The 21,201-nt window shown below is 35.7% G+C and overlaps 1 protein-coding gene across 1 annotated transcript in view; it reads left to right on the forward strand.

The window, feature by feature from the left end:
- Positions 1 to 10,229, forward strand: part of LOC108370169 (uncharacterized) — a 14,300-nt gene extending 4,071 nt beyond the window's left edge. The window contains exon 2 of the mRNA XM_017625440.1: positions 9,324 to 10,229. Within this exon, the coding sequence (XP_017480929.1) occupies positions 9,324 to 10,093 (770 nt within the window). The 3' untranslated portion in view covers positions 10,094 to 10,229. The remainder of the gene's footprint in view (positions 1 to 9,323) is intronic.
- Positions 10,230 to 21,201: the final 10,972 nt, after the last annotated feature.

The following is a 21,201-nucleotide window of genomic DNA, read 5'->3' on the forward strand; positions in this document are numbered from 1 at the left end:
TATATATAAAATAGTACCCTGAAATGCCAGCTTAATAGGGTCGAGCGAGTACGCGAGCTTTTATTTACCTTTCAGCAAAAGCTGCAGCAAATTTTTGTTATAATTTTTTAAACAAACCAAAGGTAAAGTAGGGCCTATATACGTATTATTTTGAGTTGTGAATCTTTTGAAGACGGTGTGCGATATGTATTAGTGATTCTGCATTTATAACTTTTTAATAGGACGGCAGAATTAAATTTTTTTTAAATATCCTTTGAAATTTGTATACTTTAATACCCTTACACTGAGAAAATAGTTTAGTTAAGGAAACTAAATATGATTTGGTTATAGTCAGGGTTGGCAATGTTTAAAAAACTTGATTTATAAAAGTGCTTAAAACCTTGTTTAAGACAATTGAAAAAGTAACCGATATTTAAACACGTTTTAATACGATAAGAGCTATTATGCTGCAAATAAAAGTTTTGAAAAGTACAAAAACTATTCATTATATGATTAATGTTTTTTATATATGTTTAAAATATGTTCAATCATATAATGAATAGTTTTTGTACTTTTCAAAAGTTTTATTTGCAACATAATGCCCCTTATTGTACTAAAACGTGTTTAAATATCTGTGATTTTTTCCCATTGGTTTAAACAAGGTTTTAAGCACTTTTAAAAAACAAGTGTTTTAAACATTGCCAACCCTGGTTATAGTTACATTACCAAATCATAGTTAAAGTTACCAAATCATGTGATGAGAGAAATGTATTTAGCTTACTTTTCTCACTGTATATATAAACATATGTATAATCATAGGTTTTAAATTAAACTAGGACTCCTTAAAATGCATCAAAAATTAAAAATTTTGAAGGGTAATATTTTTCTAGCACATTTTTGACATGTTCCAAAAAAAAAAAAGTTATAATTAATCTTGTTTGGAATTCTTCAGTCAACTGATGCAAATCATCTATCACGCTTGTTCTAAAATTCGAAAATTTGAAATCGACTCGATTTCGATAATTTTCTCGATGGATTTTAACACAAAAATTTACAAGTCTCGCATTAAAATGATTTATATCATATCGCTGCTGCTTCTTTTACGGGTTTCAATTATAATATTCACTGTTTTCATGAGATATAATTAAAAAATATTTGGAGGTATTTTCAAATCGGTCCAGCTCACGTTAATCTTAATATTTTTCCGATTTTTGTGGACGTCTTAAAATATAATAGATTTTATAATTCCAATGGAAAAACAGTACCGATTTTTTACAATATACAGTCAAGTTTTCTCAAGTGGGCCACCGAAAATTTACTTTTCGATTTTTTATATTTCATTTGCCGATTTTGAAAGTTAACATGGTGTGCAATATTGACACCAAAGATTTTCCTCTAATTGTAGTTTTTGGCGAGTTATTTGCAAGCAAATTTGTATGCAGGCTTTTAGACTCTTTGAAATATTTCAGCAACCATTCATTCGAAGCTTTTTTTGACACCAATTAGAGAACTTATACACAATGAAATAAAAGTGGCCAGTTTGTAAAATTTCGATTCTTGTTTTTCAAAAAAATGTATCCTTAATCAATTAAATTTTCTTACCCTATTCTCATATACCTAGGAAAAGAATTCAAAAAGCATTATTTGCGCTAAACATGCAATTTAACTTTCATAAAAAAAAATACTGTACCTTTGATTGACTTAAAGCTTTTTACCAAAAAAATGAACCAAGTTTAAAAAAATATAATGCGAATGAACTGAAAAGTTACGATCGTCTAAAATCTCCCGCAGCAAAATATCGGCGAAATGTCATCTGTTCTCTCGCAAGAGAAAAATATCCAGATCGAATTTTTTTATACCACAACTTGTCACAAAGTGTTATCCTGACACAGTTTATTGACTAAACAAATAATTACTTCTTACAAGTTTAGTTCCTCTTATTTTTAATTTTTAACTTCCGTCATTGTTCACTTCCAACCAGCTGTTTCCCTGCCGGAAAATTGCTGCTGCAAAAATCGTTCCATTAGAAACAAGCAACTTCCCCCTAAAACGCAATGAGTCCTACTTTGTTTTCCGAAAAAGGAAAAATCTGGATGAAATGCGAACTCTTTTCCCTTTAGCGACTCCGATTTCGGACACTTTTACGATCCGTTTTTCCACTAAAGTGTGGGAAAAGTACCAAAAATGATTGTTAAAGGGATGCGTTTTTGGCTGTTATGATTGAATTTTTCGTTCAATACGCTTTCCTTCTGCACTTCACAAATGCTTTTTCATAACCCGGAAAAAAATTAAAAGGCGCCTGATAGCTAACAAATAGGAACAAGCGCCTCTGCTCGCTCAGCCATTGCCGCCTACGTAGGTACACATGCTTTCAAATTTTTAGCTTGAACAAATAAAATAAAGTATTGCTTTCAGATAACAGGATATTTTTCGAACGTTTTCCGGATATGAAAATGAATAAAAAATTAAAATCCGTTTCTGTACGCTTCCGAGTGCAGAAACCGCACTGTTTTCTGAACGTTTTTGGAAACAAAAACGAACGAAACTCTCTGGATACGAAGGATGTACAAGACCGCACTGTGGGCAAAATTTGCATTTCTCAGCTGGCTGGGTTACGGTATGACGCAAAAAGACAAAAAAAAAGTGTTCTGAGTAGCTATTGAACAGTTCGAGAGTTCTTGAAAAGGAAAAAATGCGTTCTGGATATTATGAGAATTTTTTTCCCACAAATTGTGTATGCCAGATACAAGCAGCATTCGACATGTGGCAAAAAGGAAATCAACAATGTTCTGAAGAGCTTTTGAATAGTTCTAGAGTTCTTGAAAAGGAAAAAAGTTCCGCAAAAATTTTGTTCAACGAAAAAGGAAAAAAGAATGTTTGAAAAGATGTTAATTAAAACTATTCTGAGTAGTATTTCAATAACTGAGTTCCCGAGAATAAAAAAGCAAAATTACGCCGAAAAACACATTTTTTTGTTTCAAAAAAGTCGAAAAAGCTGAATGTATGAAAAAAATAAAAATTAGAACTGATCTGAGTAGCTTTTCAATAGTTCTGGACTTCCTGAGAAAAAAAGTTTAGTTTTTGAAAAAAATATTAACTAAAAATGAAAATGAAATATCTGCAAAGTTACATTGAAAATAACACATTCCAAAAAAGGAAAAAGTTTACTTTTGAAAAAAAATAAAATATAATAAAAATTAAAACTGTTCTGAGAAGCTTTTCAATAGTTCTAGAGTTCTTGAAAAGGGGGAACAAGTTCTGCAAAATTACGCAGAGAAATCATTTTTCAAAATGTTTACTTTTTGAAAATCGTGAGAGTGATGATGGTTTTTTTTTTTTTATTGGAATGTATGATTGTAGAACCTGAAATTAGTTTTTAAAGAACACTACTCATTGAATTCAAAAGTGTCACAAACCGAAAAATACAAAAATTTAGTTAAGTTGGCCGAAAATACCGCTACGTCTTCTATGTTTTGTAAAAATTACAAAGCTGTACCGTTCAACCATTTTCACGATAAACAAATATGTTTTAATTTTTACTATGGGAGCATATCGAGGGCTTATATGTGACCTGGTCTACGAAAAGGGAGCTTACGTGCAAAAACTAGTTTCTGTGAAAAAGCTGTTAAAAGTAAGCAACTCGTTTCGTTTACTCGTTTTTACTCTTCTTTCTCTACATTTTTAGTACACTTCTAAGCAAGTTAGGATTTTCTGCTTTTCACCACGTGAAAAAGCATCTCATCTTCCATCCGAATCAACCAAAAAGTGAAAATTGATTTTTTGACACCTAAGCCCCCTTTCCGTAGACCAGGTCACATATATATTCAATACCCCCTATCTGCAAAAACTCAATTTTTCAGGAGAGAAAAAAAAGAACTGTTTTGACAGCTATTTTTAAAAGTGTCAATAATTTTAAGTACCCACGCATGTCTTAAAAATTCACGCTATACATATATTAAAACTAAAAGTTTACTTTTAATTCATTTTATTTTAGTTTAAAGATCAGATAGAGGTTTTTGCGACTCGAACTGTAACTATTTATGTATATAAAAAAATTGCTGATAGGGGGTTTTGCAGAGTAATAAAAATGTCAGTTCTTTTGATGTAAATATTATGTTAAAATAAGTTTTTAACACATAAATCATAAACTCGTCCGCTTCTATTCCGACGTGCCCAGGTAACCACATAATTTTAATGGTGTTTTTGTGTCGAAAGAGTATTTCACGTGATTTCGAAATTATATGACAATCGTTGGCACTGTTAAAGAGGGCTTCGATGGCTGATTTAGGGCCAATTTCACAATGCGTAGTTAACTCAGAATCGGGAGTTAACTACAGAATTTTGTACTGAAAATCTCTAGTTAACTGTCGATTCTGAGTTAACTACGCACTGTGAAATTGGCCCTTAGTGTCCGTGCAATGAGGAAATTTCCTTCGTGTTTAGAAGCGAAACGCACAGCTTCTAGAAATTGTAAATGCCGAGCAATACGCGTTAAAAGCACCGACGACAATTGACACCAAGCCCTTTTGTTACCGCAAAAGAACAGCCGGTATCATATCTGGCACCGTCTGTGAAAGTAAGCTCCCAGGCCATTTATGAGTATAGAGNCCGAGCAATACGCGTTAAAAGCACCGACGACAATTGACACCAAGCCCTTTCGTTACCGCAAAAGAACAGCCGGTATCATATCTGGCACCGTCTGTGAAAGTAAGCTCCCAGGCCATTTATGAGTATAGAACTGGGAAAATGCCCTTGCGGTAGAGTTTTTACTTTAGTAAGCATGGGAGTAGATATGATGTCCAAATATTTGATGTAGCTTAATATACGAAATAAAGCTGATTGCTTGCGTCATCGGTTTTATTGTTGAAAGCAGGATTCGATGTGAGAGAATAATGTCTCATTTCTGCAGTGAACAATCTTTGGGATGAGCATCATTGTGTTGTACCTTACCCTATGGTTATGATTCTTCTAACTGCTGCATGGTAAGGTGTTTCTGGCAATTTAAGTTGCTTTTTGCACAGTGTCCGTAAATTACGAGTCCAAAGTCAACTTTTCCCAATATAAAAGCCCTAATTACTTTTCCCTGTGTAGTTATATGAACTAAAGAATACTTGGATGATAAAACCTTAATAATACAGTATATTTTGCTTAGCTGCCCATCCTTCTTTGCATGGAAAACTTGTGCGCCTAACCCAAAAAAGCACTTAAGCGAATTTTCTTTACTACTTCATGGAAATCAAATATTGGAGGAGCACTTACCTCGTAGAAATTACTGCAAGCGAAAATTTTCCGAATGGAATCTAATTATCTATATAACCACATAAAATGATAGCAGTTTCCGTTGTTCTGCGAGATANCCTCGTAGAAATTACTGCAAGCGAAAATTTTCCGAATGGAATCTAATTATATATATAACCACATAAAATGATAGCAGTTTCCGTTGTTCTGCGAGATAAGCAAAATAAATAAGAGCTTGTAAAATTAGGGTAAGTGTAGAGCCAGTGCAGGTAAACGTAATCCTTTCTTCGATACAGTGAAACCCGCTTAAGTACCTAACCAACATTTTTGGGCGCCGTGAATATTTTAATGTAATCTCAAGAAAATCCCTCTCTTAAGTACCTCCCTCTTATTTATCCAACCCGCCTAAGTACCTAAATTTTTGGTACCCCATTTACCATTTTACTTATAATTTTCCCCTTTTAAGTGCTCCCGCAACACGTTCGGCAGAAAAAAAAAATCTAAAAAATCAACGGTAATTTTTAGCCACTTGTAACTTGCACATTATTACACTAAAATTGAATGGGCTATAAAGAAAAGTTTAATACTTTGATGAAAATTTCATGAATTTTTTTTTTCAGTGTTCTAAAAAATTTTAAGCTTAGGTATTTGGTATTTGTTAGGGAGTGAACTGTGTCTTTATTGAAAAATCTTAAAAATTAATAAATAAGTATAAGTGGCAAACAACATCATTTTGAATTTGGCCTGAAATGATAGATATGTCCAACACTGTATGTATGTATAAATTAATTACTGTAAAGAATTGAATTCCTGAAAAAATTACACTATTGCTTTATCGATTTTGTTTTTATAAAGTTTCTGTTTGTGTATTTATGTGTTTAAATAATGCTACAATCTTGGTTTTAAACTGCGTTCACTTAATTAAATGTTTATGTTTTCTTCTAGAACTTATTTATGTAAGTTAACAAGAAGATTAACTACATCAATAATTATTTTCGCTTAAGTACCCGAATCGAGGTTGACATTTTTCGTGAGGGTTTTACTGTAATTGATAATATTTGCAAATTTTTAAGGCAGGTATCGCTAATGTTCAGGTACATTGATTGCAATAATCGGAGCAGTTTATAAATGTTATAAATAATGCCGCTGATGCGCATTTTGGGGTAGGTATCTTAAATGTGCACTTAAGCATAAAGGCAGCAAAGCAAAATATATTGTATTTAGTCTAGCAAGTAAGCTTAATCTTACATTATGACAATGCTGTTTAAAAGTAAGTTTATTATCAAAAATTATTCCCAATATTTGCAATGTGACAGTATAGGAGATAGGGTTGTTAGATATGGAGAGGGTTGGAGGTACACATTTGTGTTTTCCGCATATGTGAAAAAACCGAAATCTTAGCTCCTGAAGATTTGAACCAGTTGCGGCAAGTCCTTAGTCTTAGAAAAAAATATGATGGAGCTAACTTTCCCAAAGGCTATATTGAATAAAATAACCGAAAGTAGTAATCCTCGTGGGGCACCATTAAAGCGAGGAACAGTTTTTGATTAACAGTTATTGACCCGAACAGCGAACTTCCGGTTGTAAAGGACCGGAAAGACTTAACAGCATTGTACATCCGCTCACCATTTTTCCAGCGTAATACTTTATATAAGCAAGAGAGGAGGGAAATGGGTCTGTTGTTAGAAATTAATGAATTGTTTCCATTTAGTTTGGCAATAGGAATAACAATGGCAATTTTTCACTCTTGTTGACGCTTGAGATAGAATGGAGTTTGATGACTATATATTTGACGGAATATGGAAGATTTTTTGTTGTATCAAATTTGGTTTCGGTTGGACAGATATATCGCATTAGCAGGGCTGCCATAATCCTGAACCCATCGAACAGGACACATCATCCATATAAAAACAAAGGTACAAGTGAATATGGTGCGTGCCATTTGCTTTGGTTCTGGCGTTGCATTACTCTGAAGTAATTTCCGATATTATAAACAATGTAGTTTTGTGGCACAATCCGTAGAGATGAATGAATTATGATTATGCGGTTGTATGAAACGCTCAGAATTTGAATATTTGTCATAATACAGTTATGTCAAAAATAATAGCGAAACGACATTTTGACAAGTTTTGACCATTTTTCATTTTTAATGCTTATATTTTTTTATGATGACGAAGCTCATTATCTAACAAAAACCTCATGATTCTATATTTCAAACTTTTGAACGCCAACATTTTACAACCAACATTTTACAACAACGACAAATTTTTATTAAGAGGTTAGCGAAAGTTTCAAGTGGCTAAGAATTCGCGTGGATAATTTTTTTGCCGATGATATTATTTTCTTACACACAAAAAATATATTCGAACATAGAGTAACTTACACATATATAGTTTTTGTTTTAATTTTCAAAAAGTTTTTCACGTAATTTTTTTTTTTCTATAAAAATATTGTCCAAACTTTAGATAAAACCCTCTAAATAAGAATTTCAAACTTTATACTAAATTTAGAAAAATGCATAAACTTTTCATAAAAAATTCGAGTTTTCATTCATCTTTACAATATTTTTGTGTATGCCGTTTTATAGCACATACCATTTTAAATTTATGTAGTGCAGGTTTTAATCGCGTTGATTTTTAATTTTGTTTTTTGTTGACTGCCTTTTCGGTTTATTAACTGACTTCAAAAAAGGTGGAGGTTATCAGTTCGTCGGAATATATCTTTTTTTTATATATGTTACCGCATAACTTTGCACAACGCTAACCGATTTCGATAATTATTTTTTCAGAAATAGATAGATAGCTAAATAATTGGATCGTCAAGAAATTAACGATAATCTTAAATTTTTATATGAGAATTGAAGTCGGTTTTGTTTTTTGCTTAAAAATTACTTGTTTTATAGAACAAATGCAATTTACAAAAACCGGCTTTGATTTTTTTAAACTTTTTTGCGAACGGTCTAGCACATTTTATTTCATAAAAAAAGCATGCTTATATGGAAAAAAGTGCAAAAATGTGCACTGCACACACAAAAATGTTGTAGAGATTCAGACTAAAGACCTCAAAATTTTAATGTATATTTTATAGTTGTATAAAGTTTAAAACTCTGATTTATATGGTTTTGGCTAAAGATTGGACAATATTTTAATAGCAAAATACCAAAATAAATTAGACTTGAAAAACGTTGTGAATAATCAAAAAATCAACCCGTAAATACTTTGTATGAAAAAAAAATGTGTGACACCGTCAGCAAAAAAAATTATCAAAAATCAACGCGAATTCTTAGCCACCACGTGCCAAAAATTAAATTGGCGTCTGCAATGACCTTCATTAAAAACCCAGACCAATTTAGGTGTGGACCAGGACAACAGGGCAGTTTTCTAAAACCAGGGTAAATCCCTATATTAGGTAGAACTAGTTTAGCCTGTGCAAAACTAGTTTGATCTAAGATCGGATTTTACCGGTAACATATACATACATACATACCTACATACGTAGGCACATGTAACTTAACTGCCACAAAATGTTAATAAAACAATTTTCCAGGAAAATTGTGTAAATAGAGGATTTTGCTCTTTTAACAAAGTGTTATTACAGATAGTGGAATTTTCAAAATGAGACTACAATACCATTAAAGCTATATTTTAAGTTTGGCATTATTGTCATGGCTGAAATATTAATTGGAGCTCACGAAACCATCAAAAACTTAGTTTTATCAAATTTTCAGATAGAGGGTATTGAATATAAGCCCTCGATATGTCAGTTCAAAATTTTAAAGCCGTTTATTAATTATTAATGCAGAGATAAAATTTGCTAAACCATTAAAATTACTCTATCTTAATTTCCAGAAAGTATGTTTTCAACAAGGCAAAATCTTTAAGCAAGTTTATGGAAAAAAGATGTCTAAACGTAAATCTAACTCATCAAATTCACATATTTATTTACCAGGACGGTATATTTCGGTAGGAGTTTAGTTATTCTCTCAAAATAGTCGATTGTAATATTTTAACACTTTTTGTTTATTTCCGAATTTTAAAAATTATATCATGTTTCACAACGTACTTTGTAAGCATAATAACGACTCCAATATAATTTTTTCCTTTCAGAGACAGTGGCCAAAACAAGATGGCGAAGTTTACGTGATCAATTTCTCAAAGAAGTCAAGAGGGTTCCAGTATACAGCTCCGGGGAATCCTATTACATCGAGGAAAAGGAGAAACCAAAATGGACTCATTTCAATAACTTAATCTTCTTATTGGGAACGCACAGGCCAAGAGAGAAGGTTATCGATATTAAGCCAGATTCCATAATTGATATTCGCTCATCCGAGTCTAGTAATTCGTGGGATGAAACCAAAATTGTGGCTGAGCCTTTTTCACCTCTCCTTCCAACGCCACAGTCTCAAAATTTACCCCCATCTACGAGTACAGCAAATATCTTTACAAGCATAAGAAAGGTGTACAAACTGGAGGAAGATCTTGATCCGAATTTGTGTGATGTAATATGGAAAGACGAGACTGACGCATTTGCCTTCGATGAAAGTAAAAATCAAATCGATGATGGTGTGCCGCCTTTAGTAATGATAAGGCCTCAACCCGCGGATCCAACCTATAATGGCGGCAAAAGAGCTTATCCTCAAGAACACGATAATAAAGCGGATGTGTCCAACTTGGACTACAAATGCCCCGCTAAAAGACAAGCACTAGAACTAGAAAATCCTACTGAGTCCAAATATTGCACTGAGGACAATGAGAATTTACTATTTTTTCGGTCAATTTTGCCTTACATGAATAAGATGGATCCTATGCAGCAATTACGAGTGCGCATGCGGTTTCAGGAAGCAATGCTTGAAGAACTGTACGGAAAACGAGATTAAAACTTAAGGCTACTACGCACAATAAATGTTCTGCGAATGAACTATACTGCACTTACTTTGGCAAATAATATTGCATTGCATTTTATTTTATCTCAAACGCTTATAAATAGCTTAACTGTTAATTACATATATGATCATAAATACAACTTTTGTTAGGGTCTAAGTAATATAAAATTAAAAAATATTTGGCGCTTACACATTTTATTGCGTGCCTGGCCGAACTTCCCTTCCAATTTCTGATGTGCATCTTGATGTTGTTACACAAATCGAGGGACGGCAAACTGACCTTACGAGAAGCCTTGTTAAGGCAGAAACACACTCTGAGTTATGCAATTGCCTGCCGAGAGGCGACCGTTGTTTAGAAAAAAATCTAGATTTGAGATGCTGCTATGATCAATGATCGAACCTTGGTTCTACGGAGTGGTAGTACCAAAGAAGATAGATAATAGGAAGGGACAACATGTTATAATAGTAGCGAGCGCGAGTGACAGGGNGCAGAAACACACTCTGAGTTATGCAATTGCCTGCCGAGAGGCGACCGTTGTTTAGAAAAAAAATCTAGATTTGAGATGCTGCTATGCTCAATGATCGAACCTTGGTTCTACGGAGTGGTAGTACCAAAGAACGTAGATAATAGGAAGGGACAACATGTTATAATAGTAGCGAGTGCGAGTGACAGGCNTTATTTTATCTCAAACGCTTATAAATAGCTTAACTGTTAATTACATATATGATCATAAATACAACTTTTGTTAGGTTCTAATATAAAATTAAAAAGTATTTGGCGCTTACACATTTTATTGCGTGCCTGGCCGAACTTTNCGAGTGCGCATGCGGTTTCAGGAAGCAATGCTTGAAGAACTGTACGGAAAACGAGATTAAAACTTAAGGCTACTACGCACAATAAATGTTCTGCGAATGAACTATACTGCACTTACTTTGGCAAATAATATTGCATTGCATTTTATTTTATCTCAAACGCTTATAAATAGCTTAACTGTTAATTACATATATGATCATAAATACAACTTTTGTTAGGGTCTAAGTAATATAAAATTAAAAAATATTTGGCGCTTACACATTTTATTGCGTGCCTGGCCGAACTTCCCTTCCAATTTCTGATGTGCATCTTGATGTTGTTACACAAATCGAGGGACGGCAAACTGACCTTACGAGAAGCCTTGTTAAGGCAGAAACACACTCTGAGTTATGCAATTGCCTGCCGAGAGGCGACCGTTGTTTAGAAAAAAAATCTAGATTTGAGATGCTGCTATGCTCAATGATCGAACCTTGGTTCTACGGAGTGGTAGTACCAAAGAACGTAGATAATAGGAAGGGACAACATGTTATAATAGTAGCGAGTGCGAGTGACAGGCGTGTGCCTTCTCTTTTCATCCAATCAAAAAAACGTATTTGGGTAAAAGAGAAGGTTACTCACACCCGCTATAACGTGTCTTCTTATTTCTCTTTCACGTTCGAGTGAATTTTAACCAATTTAAATTCAAAGCGACTCAAATTCACTTCCTGCAGTACGGGGGAGCGACTACAGGACTGATGAATCGGTAGCTACCTGATAAACTCCGTCAATTACCGACCGACTACTTGCACTGTATTTCAGCGATTCCAATACAAGGCAATGTCCTAGGCGGTAGTCTTCATCGGCTCTCTCTGCACTACCGCGATTTACTAAAGTAGTCACTTGTGTGATTTATGGGCGCCCTCTGTCGTAGTTTTTTGCTATTCTGTTCCCGACTGGTTCGATTCTGCACCATGTGCACTACCACGGGTTAATAGAGTAGCTACTTACATAGGAGTCGGTGCGGTAGCAGTTCTAAAGTTGCGATTGACTCCAGCAGTACTGGAAGGTTGGAAGTGAATTGCAGAAACTGCCGGAATATCTATTCTATTTAATATTCGTAAAAATATAACAAATTCAGCCCAAATTAAAGGTCTAAAGATCGATTCCTGGTCCCAGCAATATGAACGTTTTTACAGGCAATGGCAAATTACCGTATATATTTCTGGCATGATTGAAAGTGCTGCCACACATTTAGTTTTAACAAGCATATGCTTTTTCGCTTATGATCGTCATTGTACCATGATTTTGTTACCATTTTTGTAAGGTTCATTCCGAAGCTTCCAATTGTTATAAATTTGACTTGCATTTTTTTCATATTTACCGTTACCAAAAAACACACCAAGCACCAAACTCAAAAATTTTCGTGCTTTGAATTAAGAAAAGCAATCAATCAAACGACTTCCATACTTTTGTTGTATGTTCTTAATGGTACACCCCTACTCCCTCTCTCATAAAGATTTGAAGTCAATCCAACAACAATAATAAAACCCGCAGACAAAAATGTAAATTAAGGCAGATGTTACAGTTTTGCACTTATATATTTTTAATAACTTTTTGACAATTTTCATGAAAAAAAGAACACACAACACAATTTTCAGTATACTTTTGCTTTTTTTTATTTCCTGGCTGCAATTTGGCATACCTTATTTGAATCTCTGTAAAAGTTCTGGAAGCATAGCCTCCCATATATCCTTGGTTTGCTTTCATAGCTCATGTACTCCATTGGACGGACTTGCATACTTAGTAGGCTGCGATTTTAGTTGATTTCGCAAATTTTCGACGAGATTCATATTCGCGGATTGTGGAGGTCATCTCAAAATAGCAAATTTTTGCTTTTGCATCCAGTCTTTGCGAACATATGCAGTATGTTTTGGGTGATTTTTCAGCAGAAACTCTCATTTTTCGACTACATCTTGCAAATTTTGTTGAAATATGAACGCATAATGCGTACTAACGGACCAACACTATTTTTGAAATACAACCTCAAACTATTATTGACCGGCCACTGTGATTCACAGTTTGCCTTACATGATGCGCATGGGCTTAATTTGGATCTTTGATCCAATACCATGCCCGGCCATCTGATTGAAAGGGATTAATTTAGTCTGGTCAGACCAACTAACCTTCAATTAAATCTCAAAAATGTGTTTTTTATTGCATTCTGGAAGGGCTAAATCCCAATAGGCAACGGTCCGGTTTTCGTGCGATCCGGCAGAATCCTACCACTCTCGCACATGTATTTTGATCAAAATTTTATTTTTCATCTTTTATGCTGCCTTGCGCTCAATTTGGCAATTATTCGCCTCGCTGTCTACTGAATTCCATTAAATTTTAATACCTTAAGCGCTTCTGTGATAGTGGCTGCAGCGCTACATGCTACTTAGTTCACAAGATATCGGACCGTAATATTTTTTGGCAGACTTCTTTTGTCCTTAATAACATTTTAGGCTATATTTTTTCTCAGTCTTAACATTTTCACGTGGCGAGCTCCACAATTTTTTGCCACTTTTCCTACGGTCCCGCGTTTCCGCAGTAAATCTATTATTTACATTTATGTTTCCTGATTAACCATATTATTTACTGGTAATCACTTCTTGAATAAATTACAATACAGAAAAAAGTCATTTGACTTCCAACTAAGTAAAAGATAACTGTAAAATGCAAAACTGAGAGTGAGTGCAAATCTGTAACATTGGGCTTAATTTACATTTTTGCTTGTTGGTTTTATTATTGTTGTTGGATTGACTTCAAATCTTTATGGGAGAGGGAGTAGGGGTGTACCAATAAGAATATACAACAAAAGTATGAAAGTCGTTAGAACTTGGAAAGATAGCGGTGACTGAAATAAAAAGTGCCGTTTAAAGTACTCCTCTTGGGTAAGATGTGATCAGGGTTGATAATGAGAAGGAGCATGAATTTTTCCGATTCAGAGTTATGTACAAATTTACTGTGGTATGAAAGGGAGCAACAACCGTACTATGGCCGAGTGGCACAGGTAATTTTGTAAATAAACACTTTTTTTCAGTGCTATAATTACGATTTGAGTTTCCAGTTTAAGGAAATACAATCAATAATTAAGTACTTGTACTATTGATATTATTCTAACTAAGCATTGATATTATATTTAACCTACACTTTGTTCATAAATAACACAATTATATATATTTTATCCTCGAAAAGAACTTCTTCTAATCATGAGACGAAATTCTCCACAATAAGTGTTGCCATGCGTGCAAAACGGAAACGCTGCACACAACCCAAAAGTACTCCTCGGGGACCAATTGGTGAAAAACTACGAAGTGGTTTATTAATGTATTTACTGTGGCCAGCAGGTTGCGTGTTGCTGGAGCTGTAGCTGAACGGTTGTGCCATACTATGCACCTTAGTTAATGTACCATTCTTTGCACGCACATACATATATATGAATGTATGTGCATTTTGTTTTACTTAAATACATACATATTAACGGAACATTTATTTAAAATTTACTATGGTTCTACTTACCAAAAACAAACCTTTGTGTTGCATTTGTAGATTTTTTTGAGTGTATCGATGAGCTTTTGTGCTTTCAACAAATACTCAAAATGTGATTGTGTAAAGGTGTTCTTACACGATATGTATTTGCATGTGTACATGCCACTTTTTACATATGGAAACGTCAACATATCGTGTAAAGGCAAATTAGATTTGTTTCTGTACAAAGCATCNTAGTTGATATACTTTGCAAGATATATGTATACATCAAATTCTATAAAATTTAATTTTTTGTAAAAATGTTGGTTTTTTATATTTTTATAAGTTATAAACTATAATTACGTACATATGTATATGCGTCACTAAGCGGCGAAGTTAAATAATAGCAATACTTAATGAAAAATTTAAACTGTTCAATCCTTCATAGTTTCTATTTTTATAAATAAGAACCAGAATAGGCATATGTACAGCCTTTTTTTATTACCTTCCTTTTATTAGCTCGGGATGTAACTATGTAATATTGATGCGCCTAAAAGATGCAGCGATTGCTATTCTCAAGTTACATACCTGATGACAGTACGGATAGCAATTATAGCAGGGAGGTTTTAGTTTTTTAAACTATAATTTTATTTATTTAGCTCAATTACAATTTGACGATTCTTTCCCCCTAATGCCGATTTTATATTTTAGTGTTTCCACCAAATTACATAAGTACATATTAGAGTGGTTCATAAAAACACTCTTTTTGGAAAATCATAATCATTGTTATTTGCGATAAAAAAGGAGATGCGTATTTTTTTATTTAAAAATAAAAAATTTTTGAGGTCGCGCTGGTCGTTTTTTTTTTATATAAAAACGCTGATGTTCTCCATTTTTTTATTTTCTTGACATGTCAAAATGCAGCTAAAAATGTGGTATATATAATTACTCTGGTATTATTGGGGCACATTCCCTTAATTGCACATCTGTCTTGGACAGTTAGAATGGGCCTATAATGGAAAATATGCTCTCGAAAAGACACTAGTAAAATTAAAACGTTGATACTGAACGATTTACGTATTGTCATGGGTTGGAACTTGTTACCAGGGGGTTTTTGGGGTTGTTGATTATGAATCTGATGTCAGATTTTCAAAATTCAAAATGGCGGAACCAAAATGGCGACCAACTTAAAAAAAAAATTGTTTGATTTGTTCGAAACTCTTAACCGCCATTTTGAATTTTGAAAATCTGACATCAGATTCATAATCAGCGAGCTCAGAAACCCACTGGAAACGAGTTTCAACCCTTGACAATGTTTAAAGCATTCATTATCAACATTGTAACTTTAGTGATCTTTTTTAATTAGGTCGCCATATTGGATCCGCCATTTTGAATTTTAAAAAATAGGGCTCACCGAAGTTCGCAGCGTCTATTCACCAATAGGTGCTGCTGCACCTGGAATGTCCGGATGGTCCGGAAGACAAGCAATGCCTGGGGCCTTGCGACGTATACTACAGCTGCCATGTGAAGGAGCGCAAATTCGGTGTTGAATTTGGAGACTCTGGTGCCTAGTACTGTCGTTCACCCCGGTGGACCAGCGTATAGCCATAATCCGCATCAAGGCGAGAACAACAACATCTCATTCAACATCTCGCTCATCTGCGCCCATGCCCCAAAGGAAGAGAAGGATGAGGTATCCAAGGATATCTTCTATCAGCGCTTGGAACGCACATACGAATATCAAAATTGTGCTTGGCGACCTCAATGCCAAGTTGGGCAAGGAAGGGATCTTTGGAACCACCGTCGCAAAATTCAGCCTCCACGACGAAACGTCCGACAACGGACTGAGGCTGATCGATTTCACCGGGGCCCGAAACATGGTAGTATGCAGTACTAGGTTCAAGCATAAAAAGATTAATCAAGCTGTCTCCGGATCGAAAAACGTGAAACCAAATCGACCATGTTGTGATAGACGGAAGGCATGCTTGCAGTATTTTGGACTAACGTACACTCCGAGGCCCAAACATCGACTCGGACAACTATCTTGCAGCCAAGGTACGCACCCGACTCTGTGCATCAAAGAATGTGCGCCCAAATATGCAAGGAAAGCTTAACGTCGAAAAGCTGCAATCACTACAGAGAGCCAATGCATTCGCTACTCGACTCTCACATCTGCTCCCAGAGAGCACTCTTCAACAAGTCGACATATGTGAGCAGTGGAACTACGTTTCCCGCTCATTAAGTACTGCCGCCGAAGAAGTAGTCGGATTTCAGCGAGCCTGAAAGAACAACTGGTACGATGAGGAGTGCCAGGAAGCTGCAGAGAAAAAAGTTGCCGCCTATAGGACCACGCTACGATCGGGCGCAACGCGCGCTATGTGGGACCGCTATAGGAATCTGAAGAGAGAAGCGAGACGCATTTGCCGCAATAAGAAGAGAGAGGCATAATCCCCGAAAATTTTACCAGAGAGTTAAGCGATTTACGGAAAGTTTCAAGACCGGGGCGTACTCCTGTAAGAACAACAATAGCGACCTAGTTACCGATGTTCAGAGCGTACTTAAAATTATGGAGGGAACACTTTTCCGCCCTTCTGAATGATAGCAGCACGGTAAGTTGTGGAGAAGAAGAACCAGAGCCCCCAGTCGATGATGACTGTGTAGGTTTTCCTNACTATGACGAGGTACGAATAGCGATTACGCGGCTGAAAAACAACAAAGCTGCTGGAGCTGACGGCCTGCCAGCCGAGCTATTCAAGTACGGCGGCGAGGAGCTGATGAGGTGCATGCATCAACTCTTATGCAGAATATGGTCAGATGAACGCATGCCCTACGACTGGAATTTAAGTGTGCTCTATCCAATCCACAGAAAGGGGACCCCGCCATTCGCGCCAACTACCGCGGGATCAGTCTTCTAAGCATAGGTTACAAGGTCTTCTCGAGCGTATTGTGAAAGACTGAAGCCCACCGTCAATGAACTGATTGGGCCTTATCAGTGTGGCTTTAGGCCTGGAAAACCCACCATAGACCAGGTATTCACAAAACGACAAATCTTGGAAAAGACCCGCTAGAGAAGAATCGACACACACCATCTATTTGTCGATTTCAAAGCCGCTATCGACAGCACGAAGAGAAGTTGTCTTTATGCCGTGATGTCTGAATTTGGTATCCCCGCGAAACTATTACGGCTGTGTAAATACCACCAGCTCCATCAGAATTGGGAAAGACCTCTCCGAGCCGTTCGTCACCAAACGGGGCTTCAGACAGGGCAATTCTCTTTCATGTGACTTCTTCAATCCGATGTTGGAGGAGAGTAGTTTGTTTACTCCTGAATTGCCTTCTCAGTCCAAAGTAGCGCTTGTTGGCAAAAGTGATTCTGCGTCGGATTTCGATGCTGACATTATTATCGGTGTTAATTCTGGTTCCCAGGTAAACGAAATTATCTACTTTTCCGAAATTATAACTGTCAACGGTAACGTGAGTGCCCATCATTCCCACGACAGCCGGTTATACATACCGGAATGACTCGGGTTTTACCCGACCAAGGGCTGTTGTTTCGGCGACCTAACCCCGTTTAGATCGGCGGTGCCCTTAAATCATTTCACGTCCATGGAGCTTTACCTTTCCGCCGGATTGCTTCCTTCTTCTCCGCGAGGGCATTGAGCCTAAACCCGGACCTGAAACATACTTCTGCTGCGTTTGACAGAGACGACTCCATCCAAACTCTATTTCGGTTCGGTGCAATTCCTGCAACGGATGGAATCACTTAAGAACCTGTTCTGGCCTTAGGTCTCACAGGGAATGGACCACAAACCTTGTAGCCCCCTGATTCTCAAGCGAAATGGCAACACCAGCCTCCACGGTTACCCGCTCGCGCAACTCGCAGGTGCGAACTAGCACGCAAAGTGCCTGCATGACTCCAAGAAGCTCCCCTGAGCAACAGTAAACCTCCCCGCCCCCTCAACCGTCACATCAATCTACCGGCCGCACAGTGCCGCCTAAGTGGGCAAAAATCTAAAAATTCGTTATCTGCAATGTGAACTTGTTTGGTATTTTTGTAAAGACAATTTATCCACTAAAAAGAATTAAACAGACATTTCCCTAAAAAATTAATTATATACAGCCAGGAAGCCACTAAAGTCGACAAATTTTATACTAAGAATTTTAATAAGAGCATAGCCATGCGTAAGCTCTTCACAAAAAAAAATGTCGAAAATATATTCTTTGAAATAAAATGTTGGTTTGACGTTTCTTGTTTCCATATAGATAGTAGAGAATTACAGGAATTAAAATTTTGGAATAAAATTAAAGACAGGGTGTCCCTACGGTATTCCAAAAAAACAATTTTTTTAAACAAAATTTAAAAAAATACAAAATTTTAATGGAATGAATAACAAATACATGTAAAAATAGGTTATTTTTTATTATTTTATTAAATAGTACAGGCTTTTAGCTTTCAAAAGAAGATATAAAAACCTGCTCATTTTTTGCACTTTCTGAAGTTATGTGTTTTTCGCTAATACATAAAATAATTTTTAATTTTTTGTCAGTGCCTTGAGATCTGTAGGATTCGTTCCATTTTCAAAAATGAAGTGTCTGAGTAAAAAGCTTGACCTGTGGACAATAGAAGGTTTATTTTTTTTTTAAAGAGTTGCCACCAGTTAAAAAATTAGATTCAAATATTTTTATAAGTTAAATAAATTATTAGGAGATGGGTGTCAATCGAAATATACATTCACTGCATGCAGCGAGTTGCCACCTGTTTAAAAAATCAAATTCCGCTTGAATTAAAGGAATTGGGTAATTAAAAGAGATAAGTATCACCATAAGGGAGTCAGACAAAAGAGGTTTAAGAAGGTTTTAGCTTAAAAATATTAAGGATAGGGTTGCCACCTGTTTGTAAAGTCCAATTTAGTTAAACTAAAATAATAAATACGTCAAACCATAGGATTACGAAATCGTATTTGTTATTTTATTACAAATACATACATTATCAATCAGTGATTTGTTCTGATTACATTCGTTTTATTTTACTGGACTCTTAAATTAACTCAGGAATGTTTTTACTCTTCACTTATTTCTTTCTAAATAAGTCAAATTTTTTCAGTTTTCTGACACTTGTATTGATATACATATTTCAGTTACCTTATTCCCTTAATTAAAGTGAATTTGATTTTTTAAACATGTGGCAACCCTTCTACGTGTCGTTTAGAAGTAAAGTATTTGTAATATCTAATTTATTTGACTTATTAAATAATTTTAATAAAATTTATAACAGGTGGCAACCCTTTTCAAAAATAAAAAAACTTCATTGCACCTCTACAGGCCAAGCTCTGTCATTTGATACCTCACTTTTGAAAATAGAACGAACTATATGTGGATACCTATGTAAAAGCCACAAGAACCCAAATTTGCAACTTCAAACTGCATTTACAGTGAAAGTAAGAAAGTTATGCAAAAACAAATTGCATTTTTGAATTTAGCGACCACAATTTTACTAAGAAGCGAATTTTGATTGAAATCCGTCCATAATTCTATTTTTGCCCACATTTTATATGGAAAGGAAGCACTGTGAGCCGCTCCAACTCGTGCGAGCCAACCTTGGTTGCCCACATTATCTGCTCCGCCAGAACAGAGCATACCGGAACGTGCCATCAGTCGAATGCAACGCATGCCTATGCTCTGCCTACACACCACACGCGCGTGGACAACAAACTACACGTCCCTCACCCTCCGTATCGCGACTACTAAGGCATACGAAACTCCTACAACTGAACTACAATGGACTCCTGAGCAAGATTGAAGAGATAGTAGTCTTCATGGTTCGGGATGGCATGTTGATAGCTGCGGTACAATAAACGAATTTGCACAGAAACTCAACCCGGGAGCGAGATAATGGTGGATGATTAGCGTTCATCCCAATAAACCCACCGACTTTACACCCGCGGACCACCGAACCTATATAAACTTTTACAAAGCTAATTGGAACAGCTTCGTAGAAGTTACCGAAAGCAGCTCAAATACGCACGCTGGCGAACGCCAGTTCCGCAATGCCCGGTCTCGAAGGCACTAGAGGCCCTGCTACTCCGGTACTTCACCTACCACCTGATCCCAGCGAAGCATCAGCATGGTTTCCGTAAACATAGCACAACAACAGCACTTAACGTCATAAACACCCAAATAACACCAACCACCTCTTCACATACCAGCTCAATCCCACCCGTTTCCTGGGCCTGCCGTTAACAGAGCTTGACGACAATGATTCAAGTAAGAACCGAAACAGCGGGGCTTAGTAGTGCCGCTACAACAACAACAACAATGTGAGTTCCAAGACGCCATTGCGCTGACTGATGGTTTGATAACAGGACCCTGCAGTGAAAAATTATCAATTCTTGAAAATAACCAACTGATAGTTAGCTTTTTGGCGGGATTTCGATAAATACCTCACTTTTAATTAGCTATGACAAAACAAACTTAAAGTGAGTTTTAAAGACGTGCAAAAATCCTGCAGACGCAATCGGGAGTTTGTTTTCTTTACAATTTTCTATTTAAAAATCCTCATTCAAAACTACTTTGAATACATTTTTTTTCTGCACTTCACAAATTCTTTTTTGGACTCAGGACAAGGAAATTTTATATTATCATTTTGAATTCCAATGTCGGAGCACCTACTGCAGAATACGTAAACAAATAAATAAATATGCAATATTGAATATAAATTAAATAAATAAAAAATAAAAATAAAATTGACAAAATGTTTTTCTTTGTTGATATTTTATGTCCAAAGGTTGCTAGTTAC

Source organism: Rhagoletis zephyria, unplaced genomic scaffold (assembly GCF_001687245.7).
Source record: "Rhagoletis zephyria isolate East Lansing unplaced genomic scaffold, Rhagoletis_zephyria_1.1 Rzeph_scaffold_04047, whole genome shotgun sequence".
Lineage (NCBI taxonomy): Eukaryota > Metazoa > Arthropoda > Insecta > Diptera > Tephritidae > Rhagoletis > Rhagoletis zephyria.